The sequence below is a fragment of the Myodes glareolus genome, chromosome 1, assembly GCF_982192425.1.
Source record: "Myodes glareolus chromosome 1, mMyoGla1.1, whole genome shotgun sequence".
NCBI classification, from domain to species: domain Eukaryota; kingdom Metazoa; phylum Chordata; class Mammalia; order Rodentia; family Cricetidae; genus Myodes; species Myodes glareolus.
Window position 1 is genome coordinate 69,438,671 of NC_142026.1, and position 18,111 is coordinate 69,456,781.

The 18,111-nt window shown below is 43.5% G+C and overlaps 1 protein-coding gene across 3 annotated transcripts; it reads right to left on the minus strand.

Moving 5' to 3' along the window:
• Positions 1–1,617: 1,617 nt before the first annotated feature.
• Positions 1,618–18,031, minus strand: Znf274 (zinc finger protein 274). Of its 3 annotated transcripts, XM_048427719.3 has the most exons (8): positions 17,629–18,031; positions 17,299–17,378; positions 16,437–16,563; positions 15,519–15,614; positions 7,287–7,769; positions 5,141–5,229; positions 3,790–3,916; positions 1,618–3,435 (listed from the first exon to the last, which is right to left on the minus strand). In XM_048427719.3, exons 2-8 carry the CDS (start codon positions 17,341–17,343, stop codon positions 1,904–1,906), a joined length of 2,499 nt encoding a protein of 832 aa, XP_048283676.1. In that variant the 5' UTR covers positions 17,344–17,378; positions 17,629–18,031; the 3' UTR covers positions 1,618–1,903. The 3 variants fall into 3 exon arrangements, with proteins under 3 accessions (XP_048283676.1, XP_048283677.1, XP_085548083.1); XM_048427720.3 differs by lacking the exon at positions 16,437–16,563; XM_085691957.2 differs by lacking the exons at positions 15,519–15,614; positions 16,437–16,563.
• Between the last annotated feature and the right edge of the window lie 80 nt (positions 18,032–18,111).

Here is an 18,111-nt window from a genome sequence, read left to right on the forward strand (position 1 = left end):
TATATGCAAAGCACATGCTCACACACTGGGCCACAACTCCAGCTCTAGAATGTTTTCAATGTCATAAAGAACTTAGAAGAGCAATGTGGAACCCTGGAGAATGGATGAAGTGGGCTATGTGATCTGGAGATTTTTTTCAACATAGTATTTTTATTATTTGTGAATTTCACATAATGCATCCTGATCTCACTTGCCCTTCACCCTCAAGACCTCCTCCCCCATAAAAGAAGAAACAAAAACCAAGTATGTTTTTAATTATGTGTGCCTGTATGGGAATGTATAAGTGCAGGCGCCGAAGTGTGAGATCCCCCTAGGCTGGAATTATAGGTAGATCTGAACCTACAAAGGTGAATGCTAGAAACTAAACTGGGGTCCTCTGCAAGAGCAAGAACTTTTAACCATCTAGCCACCTCCCAACCCTGAAGAGTTGTTATTTTAGTCTGATTGTACACCATGGCATACAGAGAACTTGTAGAATCAACTTGTAGAATCAGTTCTCTCTCTACCATATGGGTCCTAAGGATTCAGCTCACATCAGACAGCTTGGTAATAGGCCCCCTTTAACAGTATTGTTAGTTCTTTATTTTTTTGACCTGAAGATTTTTTTTTAAATCAAATTTGAAAATGGGCATCAAACACATGCTCTGGTGTTGCTAGTGTTTTGTCATTTAACACAGATGAGCAACTAGCCAGGGAATCTTCTCTCCCTCAAATGGTTCTTTAGGAAAGATGGCAACATAAAGCTAGCGGATAGTCCCATGTATCCCTGGATTCACTAGGGACTTCTAGACCTTTGGGCCTCCAATGATTCCTGCTGTCTGCACAACTGAACCATTCCATCACAGTGGCCTAAAGAATAATCTATTCCCCCAAACTACCTGGAACTTGGGACCCAATCACCCAATCACTCTAGCTTTAATAGATCTGCTACAAGTATATGATAAGCTCCCCCCCCCCCCCAAGACAGTTTCTCTGTGAAACAATCCTGGTTGTCCTGGAATTTACTTTGTAGAGCAGGGTGGTCTTGAACTTAGAGAGTCGCTTGCTTCTGCCTTCTGAGTGCTGGATTAAAGGTGTTCACCACCACTGCCTGGCAAAATGTTTTAATTTTGCTCATTTAAGCATCAGGTCAACATTTTCTTAAGCAGGTATATTAGGGTTCTCCAGAGTAACATAGTTGAATCTTTTCATTCTCTCTCATATGTATAAATACACACACACAAACACACACACAGAATTAGAATGACTTACAGGTTGTGGTTCAGCTAGTCCAACAATGGTTGTCTACCAATAGAAGGTCCAACAATCCAGTAGTTGTTCAGTTCACAAGGCTGGATGTCCAGTTGGTCTTCAATACACACCAGAATTACTATGTAAGCTCTAATACCAGTGAAAGAATGAACTAGCATGAGAGGAAGGAGGCAGAGAGAGCAAGTTTCCTATGTCCTTTATGTAGGCTGTCAGCAGAAGCGGTGGCCCAGATTAAAGGTGGAGTTTCCCACTTCAAAAGATTTAAATAAGAAAAAATTCTTCACAGATGTACCCAGCTGCTTGTGTTTTAGTTAATTTCAGATGTAGTTGACAACTGAGTATAGCCATCACAGCAGGAAACACAAATTTTAAAGCAATTATATTTATTTATTTATATACATTCTTTTGAATTTGTCACTCACATACTTTATTTTGTATATAATTAGCAGTTCTGTGTTTGGTTAACTGGATTTTTAAATGTAGGAGCATTTTCATGTTTTATATTTTCTTTAATGGCTAAATGAAGCAATTACGAACTCCCTGATTGTTTCACCTGCTGGGTGGTGTCCTGAGCAGTCCTTCAGGCATGGGACTCTCCTGCAAAGTCTGCAGAGTGCATCTCAAGGCTGGCAAGGCGGTGGTTTGAAAGGCACTAGGACTGCAATTTGGACTGCTTCTTTTTGAACCTCATCCCGTGTGTTTTCTGATGTCCAATAAGGTGTGAGCTCTGAGTGAAAGCCCTCCCACACTTGGTGCACACATATGGCCGCTCCCCAGTGTGAGTTCTCTGATGCCTGGTAAGGTGGGAACTCTGGCGGAAGGCTTTACCACATTGCTGACATCGGTAGGGCTTAGCCCCAGTATGAGTTCTCAGGTGCTGAGAGATGGCTGAGCGATCATTGAAGGTCCTGCCACACTCTGAACACTCAAATGGTCTCTCTCCACTATGAATCCTATAATGCTGTGTGAGGGAGGAGCTCTGAATAAATGCTTTCCCACAGGCCCTACATGTGTACGGCCGCTCTCCTGTGTGGATCTTTTTATGGACAGAGAAATACCTAGCATTCTGGAATAGTTTACCACATTCACTGCACCGGCAAATTTGGCTCCCTTTGTGAATCTTGATGAAAAATATCTGCTGAGCATGCTGGCTGACAGCTTTCTTACAGTTGTTGCCTTTCCTGGGAGTCCCCTCTTCAGAACCTTTGTGGTAAGTTTTCACATGGGGGCTATATTTGATGGACGTGTTGACTTCCCTGCCTTCCCCTCTTTCAGAGGTCTTTAGGTGAACCTTTATATGGGGACTGCGTTTGATGGAAGTACTCATTTCTCCGACTCTTCCACTGTTAGAACCATTCTGGTTCATTCTTACATGTTTCAAGGAATTCCTGTTTCCCTGCATTTTACCCCCTTCACAGCCTTTCTGGAGAATTTTTACAGGCGAAGCCTGTGTCAAGGAATTGTTCCTGTCCCTGGCTCTTCCTTCGCCAGACCCTGTCTGGTAATTTTGTATAGATGACCCTTGTGTCACAGAATTGCTGCTTTTCCCAATTTTACCCCGCTCAGCACCTTTCTGTTGTATTTTTGTAGACGTATCAGGTGCCATGGCGTTGTTCCTGTCCCTGACTCTCCCTTCAGAGCTGGCGGTTTTCTGGTACACCTTTGCAGGTGTTGTAAGCATAACGGGATCTCTGCTGTCCCAAACTTTACCCTGCCGGTGGTTTTTTATACAAGGACCATGTGTCTTAGAATTGCTGCCATCTCTGACTTGCCGCCCCACAAAGCCCTTTTGCTGTTTCTGTATGGTTGAATCTCGGGTCATAGAAATGTTTTTTTCCTTTGCTTTTCTCTTTCCTGTGCCCTTCTTGTTAATTTTTACATGCAAGTGCTTTCTAGGCAGAACATCATCAAGTGAGCCCTGGCTTATAAGAAGCCTAGTTTGCCCCTGAGACTGCTGGCTTTCAGAGAGCTCTTCCTGAGGGAGGTCTTTTTTCTGTACAGGCTTGACCTGATTTGATTCTATGGTATGAATTTCTTGGACCTCATCTTGAGAGATATTTTCAAAGACAATGGGCTGAGCAACATTCCTTGAAAAATCTTTTGGCTTTGGGTTGTGACTTGGTTCTACCACAGAACTGGGAGATTGTGGAGTTAACTCTTTGTTTCCCAATGTAGGCTCCCACCCTGAAAGAAATCAAAAGATAAGCATGGTGGAGTTAAAAGTGCCAGAGTGACAGCATAACAAACAGTATTTAAAAAATGAGATTACATCCTCTCCTCAAATAGCCAAACCAGGACCAATCAAACTGGGGGCCAAGATACTGGGTGAGGGCAAAGTGATTACTCTCATTCCCCCAGGCAACCTGAACCTGAGGCTTCTGCATACCCAAGGTTCCCTACCCTGCAGGGTCACAGGTCCAGATAAAGGTCCTGAACAGAGTGTGAGACCCGAGAGCACAGCCACTCCTGACAATGAGCAGAGATGAAGTGTGTACCCGAGGGAACCCTGTGGCAGTCTAAATGTAGGCACGGACTTACCCACAGAGACCAAGTTATCCAAGGTCTCCAGCATAACATCACGATACTCAGTCCTCTCCACGGGACCTAGCAGTCGCCACTCCTCCTGATTGAAGTCCACGGCCACATCCTGGAAGGTTACTGGCTCCTATAATGTTATACAAGTTTGGTATTTGTCAAAGGGGGCAGAAGAAAGGCCACTGGGAAGTTAACAGGCAGGGACTCCTTTGCTTTGGTGGTTTGCTCAGAGACAATGACTTCTCCAGCACAAAAGAGATCCACAGGGTATTTCTCCAAAGTAAAGTCTGGGTCTCATGCTGGTAGACAAAGTCCATGATTGACAAAGAGCTATAAGTGCAATAAGTAAGCCACATCAATCACAGTAGCTCTGTATCAAGGATGCACTGTCTCCCTCTAGAGACATCTTGTCCCCTAGAGTAAATCCCACAAGAAGATGCAGTTCTTGCCTTTGTGGACAAGTCTGACCTATGTGTAGCATTCATCTATGCTATGTCAGTATTTTTTTCCCCTCTTTCTTTTCTTTTAGTTTTTTGAGACGGGGTTTCTCTGTGCAACAATCCTAGCTGCCCTTAGGATTGTAGACCATGCTGTCCTTGAACTCAGAGATCTGCCTACCTCTGTCTCCTGAGTGCTGGGGTTAAAGATGTGTGGCACCACTGCCTGGCTGCTACTATGCTAGTTTTTTTATGAGCAGCTAAAGATTCTGAAAGGAAGACTCCTTCACTTCACCAAGTTGCCTAGATTGGGGAGGGGGTGTAATTTGTCCAGCTGGAGAAGAAACTACTTTAGAAGGGACAGAATTTGGAGCAGCAAGTTTGGGATTAATCAGTTTCTTCCAATTCCCAGGCAGCAGCCTTGCTTGAAGCCTACTCTAGACTGCTCATTACATGAGAGTCAACAATTTCAGTCACATGTCTGAGCCAATATAAACCACGTACACAACAAACACCATTGACTCATCCCATATACACACCATATTTTAAGGCTGGCAGGGCTAATCCTGCTGCATGCACACTTCCTCAGCGGAGTGTTCCCGAAGAACAAGGGCTCTCTCATTGTAACCAGGGAACAGTGTGGTTCTTACAGACTGCCTGTCGTTGCTCTGCTTTCTTTGTTCATCAGTCTCGGTTCACTTACTCCTGCCTTTTGCTTTCTCTACGGTCAGGTCACAATATCAGGAGCAGGGCTGCCCTTCACACTTCGGTTGTTTCAGAACTCCACTCAGTCCTAAGAACTTAGAAGGTTGAAACTGCCTATCTTGTGTGAACCTCAGCAAGGCTCAGTGTAGAAGGGGTCATCTTACGGGTGTGAAGCTGTAACCTAAAGAACAAAACCTAAGCTTCTTACTTACCTCAGGTGATACAATAGCTGGTAAGGTGGCCACGTCCTTTTTCTCCTCTTTCAGTCGACCAGTGGCCTCATTATGGCAGGCAGCCAGAGCTGGAGGAGACATCACATGAATGGATCAGTGGGGTGGCAGCCCTTAGGCAAGCAGAACTGCCAGGATCTTCGACCCTTGAGTTGTGCATATACATGTCCCTTGAAGGTCTATGCTGACCTCTTCACAATGGATAACTAATTCCCATACCTGGAATGGCCTAGATTGTCACCCTGCAAGGACCACTAAGGGACTGGTTTTTCATTATTAAAACCTTTTATTGCCTTCTCCCTCCAGCTTCTGTTTTTCAGGCTCTGGCCTTATACTTTCTTAGTGGTAAAATCTATTTCTAGCCCGCAAGCCTTCATCAGGCTTGTGTGGCTGCCCTTCCCTTCTGCTGCCCTGGAGAAAGCTCTTTCTTTGGCCACAGGTTGTGTACCCATTTTGTGCTTCTGTCATATTAAATAATCCTGGCCAGTGCTAACAGCCTTCCCACAGACTCCTTCAGGTCTGGCCACGCTCCATGGGCTTTAACAATACTGAGTCTACTCCAGCCAACATGGGCACAAATGTGACTCAGGTTGTTGGTCTACCACGATATTACTTCCAAGATATGGAGGACTTTCAGAGCTTTTGCTGGAACGTTTAGGAAAGAGACATCATATGTTTGGAAGCCTTAATGGGAATGAAGCCAGCTCTAGGCAGCCAACTGAGATATGCAGAAAGGTTAAGTTAAGGTGCTTATTGAAGGTATAGAACTAGGTATAGATGTTCCTAGTTCCTAGAGTTAGAACATCCTTGAATTCTTCCAGTAATTCCAGTAAAATTTCCTTCTTGGAGCCATTTTTAAGTTTGTTTGTTTGTTTGTTTTTTTATGACACCAAAGAATCCCAACTAGTACACTGACCACAAATAGTTTTCTCAGGGTCATTAGGTTGTGACATGTTAAACATAGGGCAAACTAAATTTCATCTCATAAGCACTACTGCTTGTTTGGTGTTTGTAATTGTGGTCTATGTGCATGAGGGTATATGCATGTTACAGTGCATGCAGAGGTCAGATGAGGGCCTCTGGTGTCCTGCTCCATCACTCTTTGCTATATTTCGTTGAGTATTGACCTCTCACTGAACTTGTAGCCAGGCCAGCAAACCCTAGTGATCTTCCTGTCTCCATCTCATCCAATAGTGTAGTTACAGGCATGCATGACCATAACGAGATTTTTTTTTTAAAATGTAGCTTCTGAGAAGTCAGATTCCAGTTAATGGTTGTTAACTGCACCCCACCCCCAAATTCTGGGGATTAAACCCAGAATTGCAATGCAGTCCAGGTTAAGTGTTCCACTATTGATGACAGCCCCAGCAGGTTTCTATTTTGAGGCAGTCATGGTAAGTTGCTCACACTGGCCTTGAACTCACTTGCAGCCCAGGCAGGCCTTGAACTAGAGACTTGACTTGACCTCTTAGGTATCTTAGATTCTAAGCCTATGTCATTAGGTCTGGCAAAATATATTAAGGTTTCAGAGATGAGAGCTCTAGCATCAGTCTCACTAGCCTAAAGTCAAGACTCTCACAGGAATATGTTCTTTTGGATAAGGAAAGAACCCATTCTTTATCTTTTCAACTTCTACAGACTACCCAGAATTCTTGGCTCATGGCCCACCGGCATCCACTCAGCCTCCTTTCTTCCTCATTCTAGTCCTAACAGGTATCAGTGACAGAAGCAGCCTAGATAAACTCCCCCAGTATCCCGACCTTTCCACCACCTTAGCACTGTCATGTGTATTCACTTGTCATAGCACATCTCTCTGCAGGACCACAGGCTCAATAAACTACAAAGGAAGGCTGGTTGTGTGTCAGGGGTACCAAGAGAACAGGGGGAGGAGAAGCACTGTATCTGAGCTTCCATTGAAGCCCATGAAGTTTTTGTTTGGGAGAACAGGGCAGGATACCAACCACTTCAGATTTCTTAGCTTTGACCTAGTAAGACGTGGAAGACACAGATGTTTGTGGTCTGGAGTAGGAACAAGTCATCCTTAGTTGGCTTGTTCCTCCACTACTCTTCATTCCTCCTCAAAGCCTTCATAGAGAAGTTTCTCACCTCACCCTTCCATGAGACTCACCATCTTTCTTAGACATCGAGGTCCTCTTTTTCACCAGGGCCACCGCTGCCTGGCAGTCCTCTGGGTGCTGTGATTCTACCCATACCCGCAGCTTCTCAGGCAGTGCATTCAGGAACTGCTCCAGCACCAGCAACTCCAGGATCTGTCTCTTTGAATGTGTATTGGGTTGCAGCCACTGGTGACACAGCTTACGAAGCTGAGACACAGTCTTCTGGGGATCAACTGATTCTTCACACTGGAAATGTCGGAACTTCTGGTGAGCGACTTCCGTGTCAGCCAAATGCTTGCTTGCTTGTTGAGCTGGCTTGAGGCTACTTGGGCTCAGGTCTTCTCCATTTTCAGGATAGAGGGATTGAATCAGGGCATTCCGGGGACCAGCTACATCCTTGTTCAGTGTAAGGACCTCAACGACCTTGATCTTCATCAAGGGATTCTCATCAGGAAAGGAATTTATTTCATGGTCCAGAGAAGGCCCAGAAGATTCTATGAGTCAAAACCAGAGTAAAAACTAGGCAGGGTGGCACACTCCTGTAATTGCTATCCTTGGGAGCCAGGGGCAAGAGGGGATCCCTGGAGTAAGAGTCTAGCAAAGTTTATATATTCAGTTCTAGGCCAACCAGAGTCACAAAGACAGACTCATCTAAAACACAAAGACAGAGTTGAGTATGTAGCTCAGTTGTTAGGGAATTACCTGGCATTTGGGAAGCCCTGGGTTCAATCCCCAGCAACGTATTAAAACTAGGGAATGAAATGCACGCCTACAATCCCAGTACAGAAGAGATAGAGGCAGAAGGATCAACCTTGGCTATAGAGCAAAGTCAGGCCAGCCTAGGATACTTGAGACCCAGTTTTATATACATGTTTTAAGGAACATAAATATTGCTTTATTCAGTATATAAGCAGCTGTCTTATTCTTATATACAAAGAACAATTCTTAAGTTACATGCACTGCAGCCTAGCTGTATTGATTACCCCCTCTCCTGTATAGATTTTTAACTTGTGTTTTATTTTGTACACCAGTTGTTTGTAAATCATTGTTTTTATTTTGTCTAAAAAGAAATGAAGTTCACGCACTACATTTTTCCTTCTTTCTAATTTTTCTTTCTTTGCCTAGGGTCTAGCACACACTTACTGAATGTTCAACCACTGAGCCATATCAATGAGAACTCACACTTTTTTTGGAGACAGGGTGGCCAACATGGTTGGCCTTGAACTCTATGTAGTAGAGCAGGACTTTAAAATTCTGATGTTCTACTTGCTTCCTGAGGTCAGAGATTACAGGAATTCAGAGCATACCTGGTTTATGTGGTACTGGGGATTCAGCCCAAGGCCTTGTGCATGTTGGGTAAATAATTTGCCAGCTGAGCTACATCCCCATCCCTTCTTTTTGATTTTTATTTGAGAACAGGTGCTCACTAAATTGACTGGTCTTGAACCTGTGATTCTGCCTCAGTTTCTAAGTAGCTGGGATTATAGCCCTATAACACCAGGCCTAGCTATTTGTTTCTTGCTTTAAAATTTTTTTTTTTACTTTTTCAGAGTAATATCTCTCCCTCATCACCTCCCCAAAATACTTGCTTCAATGCTTTGCACATTGATTTTAGAAATGTATTTGAGACTGCCCAGTTACCTTAGATTCTAAGTATAGATGTTAGAGGATGGTATACACTTAAGAGAATCATAACATACATATTTGAGACAGACAGATAGATGGTAAACAAAGGTCCTAGAGAAACAAATACATGAAAGATGAGAGAAAATGTGCTCTTTACAAAAATCAACAAACCATGCAAACACACTACTGGACTAGGCTCTAGCCAAAGACATGGTCACTCTAGATTCTGGTCTCTCAAACAAATCAGTAAGACTCTTGAGTCCTCAGAGGTCTTTGAAACATTTTCTGTCTCAAAATTTCCCTTTACTCTCTCAAAGCCTGGACTCACACTGAAATTCTTTCTGAAGACATGCCCTTGTTTCTTGGGATTTCTTTTGCTATGTATTCACTCGGTAGTATCATTCTAACCTCCAAGCAATTCACTCATATTAACCAACTGCAATGGATAGAATTATAGTAATGATGGCTCATTTAGGTCAGATAACAGAATCAGGGAAGTCAGAAATTGCTTGACTACAATTATAAATTCGTGTTATTCAAAGTTTGTACAGGGTTTGTACTTTTATGACTTCTGACATTTCCCTTTTCTTATTCTCCCTAGTCCTTTCTCTTGAGCATCTTTTTCATTCTCAGAAAATGTAGGGGTTAAAGCTGATAGAATACATCTAAATGGTCTTTGCCCATATGAGTCCTCTGATACAGAACACAATGAGGACTCCTACTGAAGTTTCTTGCATCGTCATGCTTACAGGGATCCCCATCAGGAAATTCTTTAACCTTCAGTGGCTTCCTAACAGCGATGATTTTCTTCAGACTAATGCTGGCATGACTGCGATGGCAAGTAAGAGAGCTGCACGAGGAGCTGGCTCCTCATGCACATTCTTGCGGCTTCAGAGTTCTCAGAGGCTATAGGCTATTATTTGGTATAAGAAAATTTCCAAACATAAAATTGTTATTTTTTCTGGAAAGGGGGGGGTCTCATGTGAATTTTCTCCAGGTAAGACTAACTTAGGTCAGAAGCTGTTCCCGTTCCAATCATATTTCTAAGCTTTCTTTCCTTAGAGTGAGTTCTCAGAGACTGAAAATTGAAAATTTCACAGAAACCCTGTACAGATTAATATCTGGTTTTATTCTTCTAATAGTTAAGGAGGTCCAAGCTGAGCTAAAATTGGGCTTTCTCACACTAAATACACTGCACATTGTTTTTTGTAACACACACACACACACACACACTATACAAAGATCTCAGAGAACAAATACATGAAAGATGAGAGAAAAAGTGTTTTTGGACAAAAGTCAACCAGTCACGCAAGCACTGTACTAGGCTTTAGATAAAATGTATGGCCATTCAAGATTCTAGACTCTCAAACAAATTCATAAGGTACCGAGCACTCAGAGTTGTATATATGTGAAATTCCTTCATTTTCCATATATTCTAAACTTTCATATAATTATTTCTTTCATTTCCCATGTTTGTTCATTTTCATTTTCTGTTTGTTCTAGCATATAGACATCCTCTTAAGCTATACAAAGAATTAAACCCTGCAATATCTGCCTCTTTCTCAAACAAAAAAGAAGACACTTGTTTTGTAATTTAAATTCAAATATATTTATAAACCTGTTTACTGTTTGAAAGTGTTGCCACAATCAAATTTATCAGGTTCAAGTCACACTTCTTTTTTCCCTTTTTGTTTTTCTAGACAGGGTTTCTTTGTATAACAGTCTTAGCTGTCCTAGAACTTTGTAGACCAGGCTGGTCTCAAACTCACAGAGATTCACCTGACTGCCTCCTGAGTGCTCAGAATTAAATACATGCGCCAGCACCACCTAGCTCCTGCTTCATTTCTTAAGTTGACAATATCAAATTTTGGGCTAGAGAGATGACTCAGCAGTTAATAGCAATGGCTGCTTTTGCAGAACCTGGGTTTCACTCCCAGCATACATACAGGGTCGAAACCACCTGTAACTTCAGTCCCAGGGAGGATGCCCTCTTCTGGCCTCTGTGGGAAATGCATGCATACAGTGCACAAATACACACACAGGCAAAATACATGCACATAAAAGGAAAAAATTAAAAAGAAAAAAACATTTTTGGAGGTTGTCTTTTGATTATAGCTTGTTCATTTACTAGTTAGTCTCTTTCTCTCACCTTCCTTTCTTTATTTCCTGACAGGTTCTATGTTACATTGGTAGACTAGAATTCATAGATCAGCCTTCCTCTGCTTCCCAAGTGATTTGATTAAAGGTATGTGCCACCATGCCTGGCCAAAAATCTCTTTTATGCATTGATTTTCTAATGATTAAGCCTTTCACTTGAGGGACATACATGTGCTTTTCTGAATGACCAAAGAAAGACAACAGCCGAATATATGAGCCATGCCCCTGCCCCTTTTTCCTTTTTCAAGACAGGGTTTCTCTGTGTATACCCCTGGCTGTCCTGGAACTCACTCTGTACACCAGGCTGTCCTTGAATTCACAGAGATTCAACTGCCTCTGTCTCCTGACCGTGCACCAACATCACCCAGGAAGCACAACCTAATCCATTTTTTCAACATTTTCCCATGCAGTCACAGGATCTTATTCAGTTCAGAGCTTTCTTGAGGAAGAATGACATTTACCTTAAGATTTATCCATTTTCTCATATCACTTCAACAACCACATCCCATGATGTCATTCTAGCTATGGTGGAAAACTGGAGAGGCATGCAAGCTGAACTGTGAAAAACAACCCCAGCTTTCGATTAAATCTCTGTTCTGTGCATCAATAAGCAGCACAGCACACCACTGTTGGGAGACTAGAGGAGACCTGTTATCTCATTTAATAGTAATATCTGACACTCTAAAATCTCATATTTTTATTTGCTATCTGGACCTCTTAAAATTCAAACAAGTACATTTGATTAGCTTAGCAAACCTTCTCGGCTGTGTCTAAAGCTTCTGTTCATTTCTCAGTTATCAACAGAACAAGTAGAGGCACAACACAGTTAAAGAACTTTTAAGGTGGATGCTATTGGGTAGTTCTTTACCTGATTAGCGTAAAGTTTTACTTAACATTATGTCTTTATGGAGAGAGAAAGAAAAACAAAGGTTTTACTTCTCAAAATAGGTTATACCAGCTTAGTCTGTTTGTGGGGCCCGGAGCAGCAGGACCAGGACCTGTCCCTGACACTTGAGCTGTCTTTCTGTAACCCACTCCCTACGCTGGGACGCTTCACTCAGCCTTGATGCAGGGTGAAGGAGCTTGGTCCTGCCTCAAGTGGATATGCCGTGCTCTGTTGATTCCCATGAGAGTCCTTATCCTTTCGGAATGGAGAAGGAGGAGGAGGGGAAGAATGGGTAGAAGGGAGGAGTGAGGAGAGGGAACGGGAGGAAAGGAGGGAGGGGAAACTGTGGCTGATATGTAAAATAATTAAAAAATTAAGAAACAATGAAATAGTTCATACCTTTAAAGTAAGTTAATTTAAAAGTTTCAAGTTATGTTTTCCTGGCAATACAAGGCTGGGTGTGTAGCCCTATGGCAGAAGGCCTGTCTAGCATATAAAAGGTCACAGCACCAGGCTCCAGAACCACAGAGAGAATTCTTACAGTGAACAGAGTACAAACAAATAGACAGAAAATCCCTTCAGGCTTCCTTCACTCATAAGAATTCTCAGCAGCTTCTTAAATCCAGTTTAGCTGTTCACTTACTAGATTCACTGAGTCTACCCTTGAGTCATACACACTCCTTAATTCTCCCTAAACCTGCTGCTGCTCTCTCACAGCGGGCAATTTCACCCCTAGATGCTACCAAAGCCTCCTTCCTTCCTCCATCTGTGTCCTGCCACAGTTTTCTTCACAAACCAACTAGAGCGAGCTGTAGAAGGCCATGACACACCACTGTGCAACAACAAAAGCCAAACTCACTGAAGATGACACCAGATGGAGATTGATAGGTGAACAGTGCCAGAGGCAGTGGCTCTGATACTACTCCCACCAGAGTATTACAAAACAAAGAGAAGCATCCGGTAGCACATGCTGTGCTTTATGTCCAACACTTAAATAGAAAAGTTGAGGACAGCAAAACCAGTGACTACCACCTCATCATTCACGAAGAGTAACACAAAGGTAGAACCTTATAGGGAGGCACTTCTTAAATCTGCTATGTGACCACTAACTACTCAAAGGAGAAAAACCATTTGGATTACCTTGGAAGATTCTGTAATGGAAATAGGAAGTATTATTGATTTTCATTCACTTCTAGCACTAGATTAATATTTATTCATTCAGATGAATGTTGATGTGAAACTAAGTTGAATCTAACATCATTCTCATCAAAACCTAGATATCTTCCCATTAAGTTAGGCCAGTTTCCCGCTCCTTACTTTCAGAATCGTGATGTGCTCAAATATGTGATGATGCAACTATGTAATTATCTAAAGCAAAGACAAAAATTAACATAGGGCTAAAGACATGGCTCAGTGGTTGTGGTGGTTTGAAGGAAACTCATACCCATGGGCTTATGCGTTGAATACTTGGTCCCCAGTTGGTGGATCTACTTGGGAAAGATTACAAGTTGTGGCCTTGTCAGAGGAGGTATGTCACTGGGGTGTTTCAAAGGTTCATGCCAGTCCCAGTTAGCTATCTCTCTGCCTCCTGCTTGTGGATCAGATGTAAGTGCTCAGCTATAGTTCGAGCACCATACCTGCCTGCCCGTTGTCATGCAACCCACCATGACGGGCATGGGCTAACCCTCTGACATGGGCTAACTGTTAGCAAGGCCCAAATACATGGGGTTGCAAGGTTTGGAGTTGCCTTGCTTGGTTTTGACCTTTTTTGCCTCAGTGTTTCCTTACTTTTCCCCTTTTGGAATGGTTACATATATTTTGTGCGATTTCTATGTGAAAGTATGTAACTAGTTTTTTAAATTTAAAGGGGATTCCAGGTAAGAGTCTTCCTTGAGCCTCAGAAGAGACTTTGAACTGCTTTGTTTTTACTTAAAATTTTATTCATTATTAAGTACTTTGGTGAGTGTATGCGTATGTGTGTGAATGCAGTGCCCTCAGAGGACAAAAGAGGGTGTCAGACGCCTTGGGACTGGAGTTACAGATGGTTGGGAGCCACCATCATGTGGGTACTGGGGATTAAACCTGGGTCCTCTGCAAGAACAGCCAGTGTTCTAACCACTGAGCCATCTCTCTAGCCCCCAAGACTTTGAACTTTTAAAGTGCTAAGACTGTGAAAGACTATGAGTTTTGATCTTGGACTGAATGCATTTTGTATTATGATACTGCCATGGGCTTATGGGGCCAGGAAGTAATATATCTGAATATTTAGTTCCCAGTTGGTAGAACTGTTTGGAAAGGATTAGGTGTGGTCTTGACAGAGGAGGTGTGTCCCTGGGAGTAGGTTTCGGGTTTCAAAAGCCCACGTCATTCCCAGATATCATGAGCTCTGTCTTGCTGCCTGCTTGTGGATCAGCATGTAAGCTCTCAGCTACTGCTCCAGCGTTATGTCTGCCTGCCTGCTGCCATGCTCCTCACCATGATGATCCTGGACTCACCTTCTGAAACTGTACGCAAGCCCTCACCTAAATGTTCTCTCTTATAAGTGGCCTTGGACATGATCACTTAGATGTTCACAGCAACAGAAAAGTAATTAAAACACCAATGTTTAGAGAATTTAGTGGGATAACAGATTCTTCTGAACAACCATGCAGGAAAGGATTAACAAGAACAGGTAACAGCAACAATATAAGTCTAATCAAATTTAATGTACATGCTAACAGAATATTGTCAACTAACCCTAGGCAAGGTGGTGTTATCCAAAGGACTAGATGGCCAAAAAAAAGTTGTTTTTTTTAATTACAAGGGGAATGAAAACTTGTTGAAGTTCATTAATATACAATAAAATGTATAGAATTATGGCATGTGCCACCAGAGAGGAAAAGCACAAAAGTTCAAAGTGAAGAGCACAGAAGAGGCTTTTACACTATGACAATAGTCATTTAGTCTATGGAAAGATAAGATGGTGTTCCCAACAAGCAGAAGAATAAAGCAGTATATGGGGCTGAAAGAACTCATGTCCACCAGGGACAAGTGAAGCTAGATAAATAGAATAACTACAAAAAAGTAAAAAATGCCTTAATTCACAAAAGTATGCAGACAATATGCCTATGTGGTTAAAATCAAAACCAATAAACAAAACTTGGAAGAGAAATAAAAAGAGGAGCCAATGTGGTAGCACACATTTGTAATCCAGAACTTCTAAGGTAGAGGGACGATCAGGAATTCAGTTAGGTAGCAGGTTGAGGTCAGACCTCATTTCAAAACAAAACAGAAAACCAAAGCAACAACCAAACCCCCTACCGCATGAACCCCAAATACCGTAAGTCCCACCCCAAATGAAGACTGAGGCTGTGGATGCTAGTTCAGTGATAGAGTGTCTGTGCTGCTTACTGTGTGAATGACCCGGGGTTAATTACCAGCACCATGAAAACAGTGACTGCGGATTGGAAAATAACCTGTACTAATCACAACATGCTGCCTGAGTTCCCGTGCTCTCCACCGCTTAGAAGACATTAGTCTCAGAACAATCCGTAGGCCCATCCCTTTGGGGAACTCCCTCATGCCTGGCTCTCACCTGGACAGGTATCTTGAGGAATTTCTCTCTCCACTGGCCAGAAGTCTTCTACTTCTTCTAACTGAGATATCACGTTTGGCTTGGAAAAGTGGTGTTCTGCTCAGGGGAAAAGAGACAGGGCTTGGGGAGTCTGCTTAGAGAACATGCTGTCCTGCTGTAACACCATTCCTTCCTGTCCCTATAATAATATTAGGACATAACGACTTTAGGCCTTGGGCAGTGACAACTACACATCCATTCCTTTAGTTGGATTTCTTGGGTTTCCTTAACAGCAGAGGAACCATAAAGTAAAAAAAGGAGATTGCTCAGTTGGGGGACATTCTGGGGAAGCTTTTGCTTCTTTGCTAATGTGACAGTTGAGAAAGAACTGGTCAGGAAAATCTACTTTGCTTGTTTCTGCCTAAACATAGGCATTAAGCTTAGAGCCACGGCTATGCAATAATTAGAACAGAAATCTTCCTAAGAACCACAAGAAAACAGTCTTTGATGATACCCCTGAGCAGATGGACACCGGTATTTCATACATGGGAAGCGTCTTTAAAGTTATAGGCAACTGTCACTGCAGCTATAAATAGCCCTTGTAGGCTCTGCCCAGCACTCAGGGGATCTGATATATTGATTGGATGAAATACCTGAAGTTATACCCAAAAGCTGCCTTTTTCTTTTCTACCAAGTTCTCCACTGCCGTAACACTTCCACTCTGGTCTGTCCAGGATAAGCCCAAGTGCAAACAGTTCACAGAAACATGTTTGCTTTTTAAAAAAAAAGGGGGGGGGGGAGGAAGAAAGAGGTAGAGTCAAGAAGACTGTCCCTCAACTTCCCATCTTCGTCCTTCTCCACTTCTGGAGTGATGAGTTCATGTTCGCACCACCCACCCGAGGCCCAGACAGATCTTTATCAAGGTGGAGGCTGCCTTACCCACTGAAATCATGTTATTATAGTTCTCCAGCATGATTTCCCTGTATAGGCACTTCTGTTGGAGGTCCAGCTGTGCCCACTCGTCCTTGGAAAATGTCAGTGATACATCTTCAAACTTCACAGAGTCCTAAAACCCACAGAATGTTGTTCAGCCAGGGGTCTTCCTCTTCCACAGTGCCACGAAAATGGGAAGGCTGACCAAGATGACCCAGCAACATTCTACTTGTCTCATCTCAAGTTCCTTTGTCTGAATCCTTGAGCAAATCGCTCTGACACTCATCAGGAGGACGCGTGAGAACCCTAGTCTATGAAAACCTTTTCATTTCTCATTAGCCAGGGGATGGACTGTTGGTTCCCATCTACACTGTTTTTCTTTTTATTGTCACCTTCTCAAAGCAGTTGCTGAAACTAAATACGAGCCTATCTTCTCACACTCGTCAGTTTCTCCCCCACACCTCCAGCTTAAAAAAAAAAGGCAGAAAATAGTTTTAAAGCCCTGGAGAGATGGCTCAATGGGTAAAGGTGCTTGATCCCAAGCCTAAGTTTGATCTTCAGGACCCACAGGAAGGAGAGCAGCCATTCGGAAAGCTGTCCTCTGTCCTCTACACGCAGGTGCATACCCACACACACAATAGATGTAACAAAATTTATTTTTAGTTGAAAAGCTTCAATCATGCCTGTAGAATCCCCCGTTCAGAAATTGGTTTATTTGTTTCTTTCTTTTTCTATCTAACCACCCTCCTGGACAGCGAGGCAGTCCTTCACCTCCTCCCGGAAATCTAGGGTATTCGAGAACAGACGTCTCACCACCAGCCGCCCCCATCTGGGGCAGACTCAAAAGCTGAAAGAAACCTCTACTCACATGGGGCCACGTTGTTGGAAGCGTGGAGGCCATACTCTTCTCCATGTTCTCTCGAGGGAGTAGGCAGGGTGCTGAGAAAACTGAAGGTGGAAGGAGAGTGGGAAGGGCTAAGGACTGTGCTCGGAAGCTCTTTCCACCTCTGCCCTTAACCGGTCCCTCAGCAGACCACCCCCAAAATGAAAAATGCCCAGTGAGTCCTCTCCCCGACTCCCACTCGCCTATGAGAAAGGTTCCCCTCTAACCGCGAGGGACAGATCTTCTGATGTCCTCCAATCCAGAACGCTGTTGGTGTACCTAAACAGTGTATCACATCCAGAGCGCGATATATACCTCAGGCTCCAGATCCACGACTACACAGATCCTTCCGTGCCCGCAGAAGTGGAGGCGCAAGCAAAGCCGGCTCTGGGCTCCAGAGGGTGTAAAGTAATAAAAGACGGGTGCTGTCCCCGACGGGCATTCACGCACAGCACTCACAGTGCGTGCCAAAAGACACAATGGCGCTGGAGCGTCGGTCGGCCCCCGAACTGCGTCAGCTTACAGGTCCGGACTACAACTCCCAGACGCCCCCGCGGGCGTCGAGCGGCAGTACTTGGCGGCATTCGTCTTGTTGGCTGCGAAGCTGAAGTCCGTAGAAGTGTTGGCGGCCAGAGAACTAGGAAGAAGCCTTTTAAGGAGGATACTAAGTCGCTGAGCCTCAGGACCTCTGTTCACCGAGAACGAGCATGGAAAAACCGGAAGTTGGGAACGGGCAAGGGGTGGGCAGGAAGTGCTGGTCATAGGGCACAGGGTAGTGGGGAGGAGGTTCGTGTGTGG

Coding starts and splice junctions, on each gene's coding strand:
- Znf274 (XM_048427719.3), bottom strand. CDS start 17,343: ATGGAGAAGAGTATGGCCTCCACGCTTCCAACAACGTGGCCCCAT. Junction 15,615..16,436: donor TAATAACATGATTTCAGTGG/GTAAGGCAGCCT, acceptor TCCCCTGAGCAG/AACACCACTTTTCCAAGCCA. Junction 5,230..7,286: donor CTCGATGTCTAAGAAAGATG/GTGAGTCTCATG, acceptor TGTCTCCTCCAG/CTCTGGCTGCCTGCCATAAT.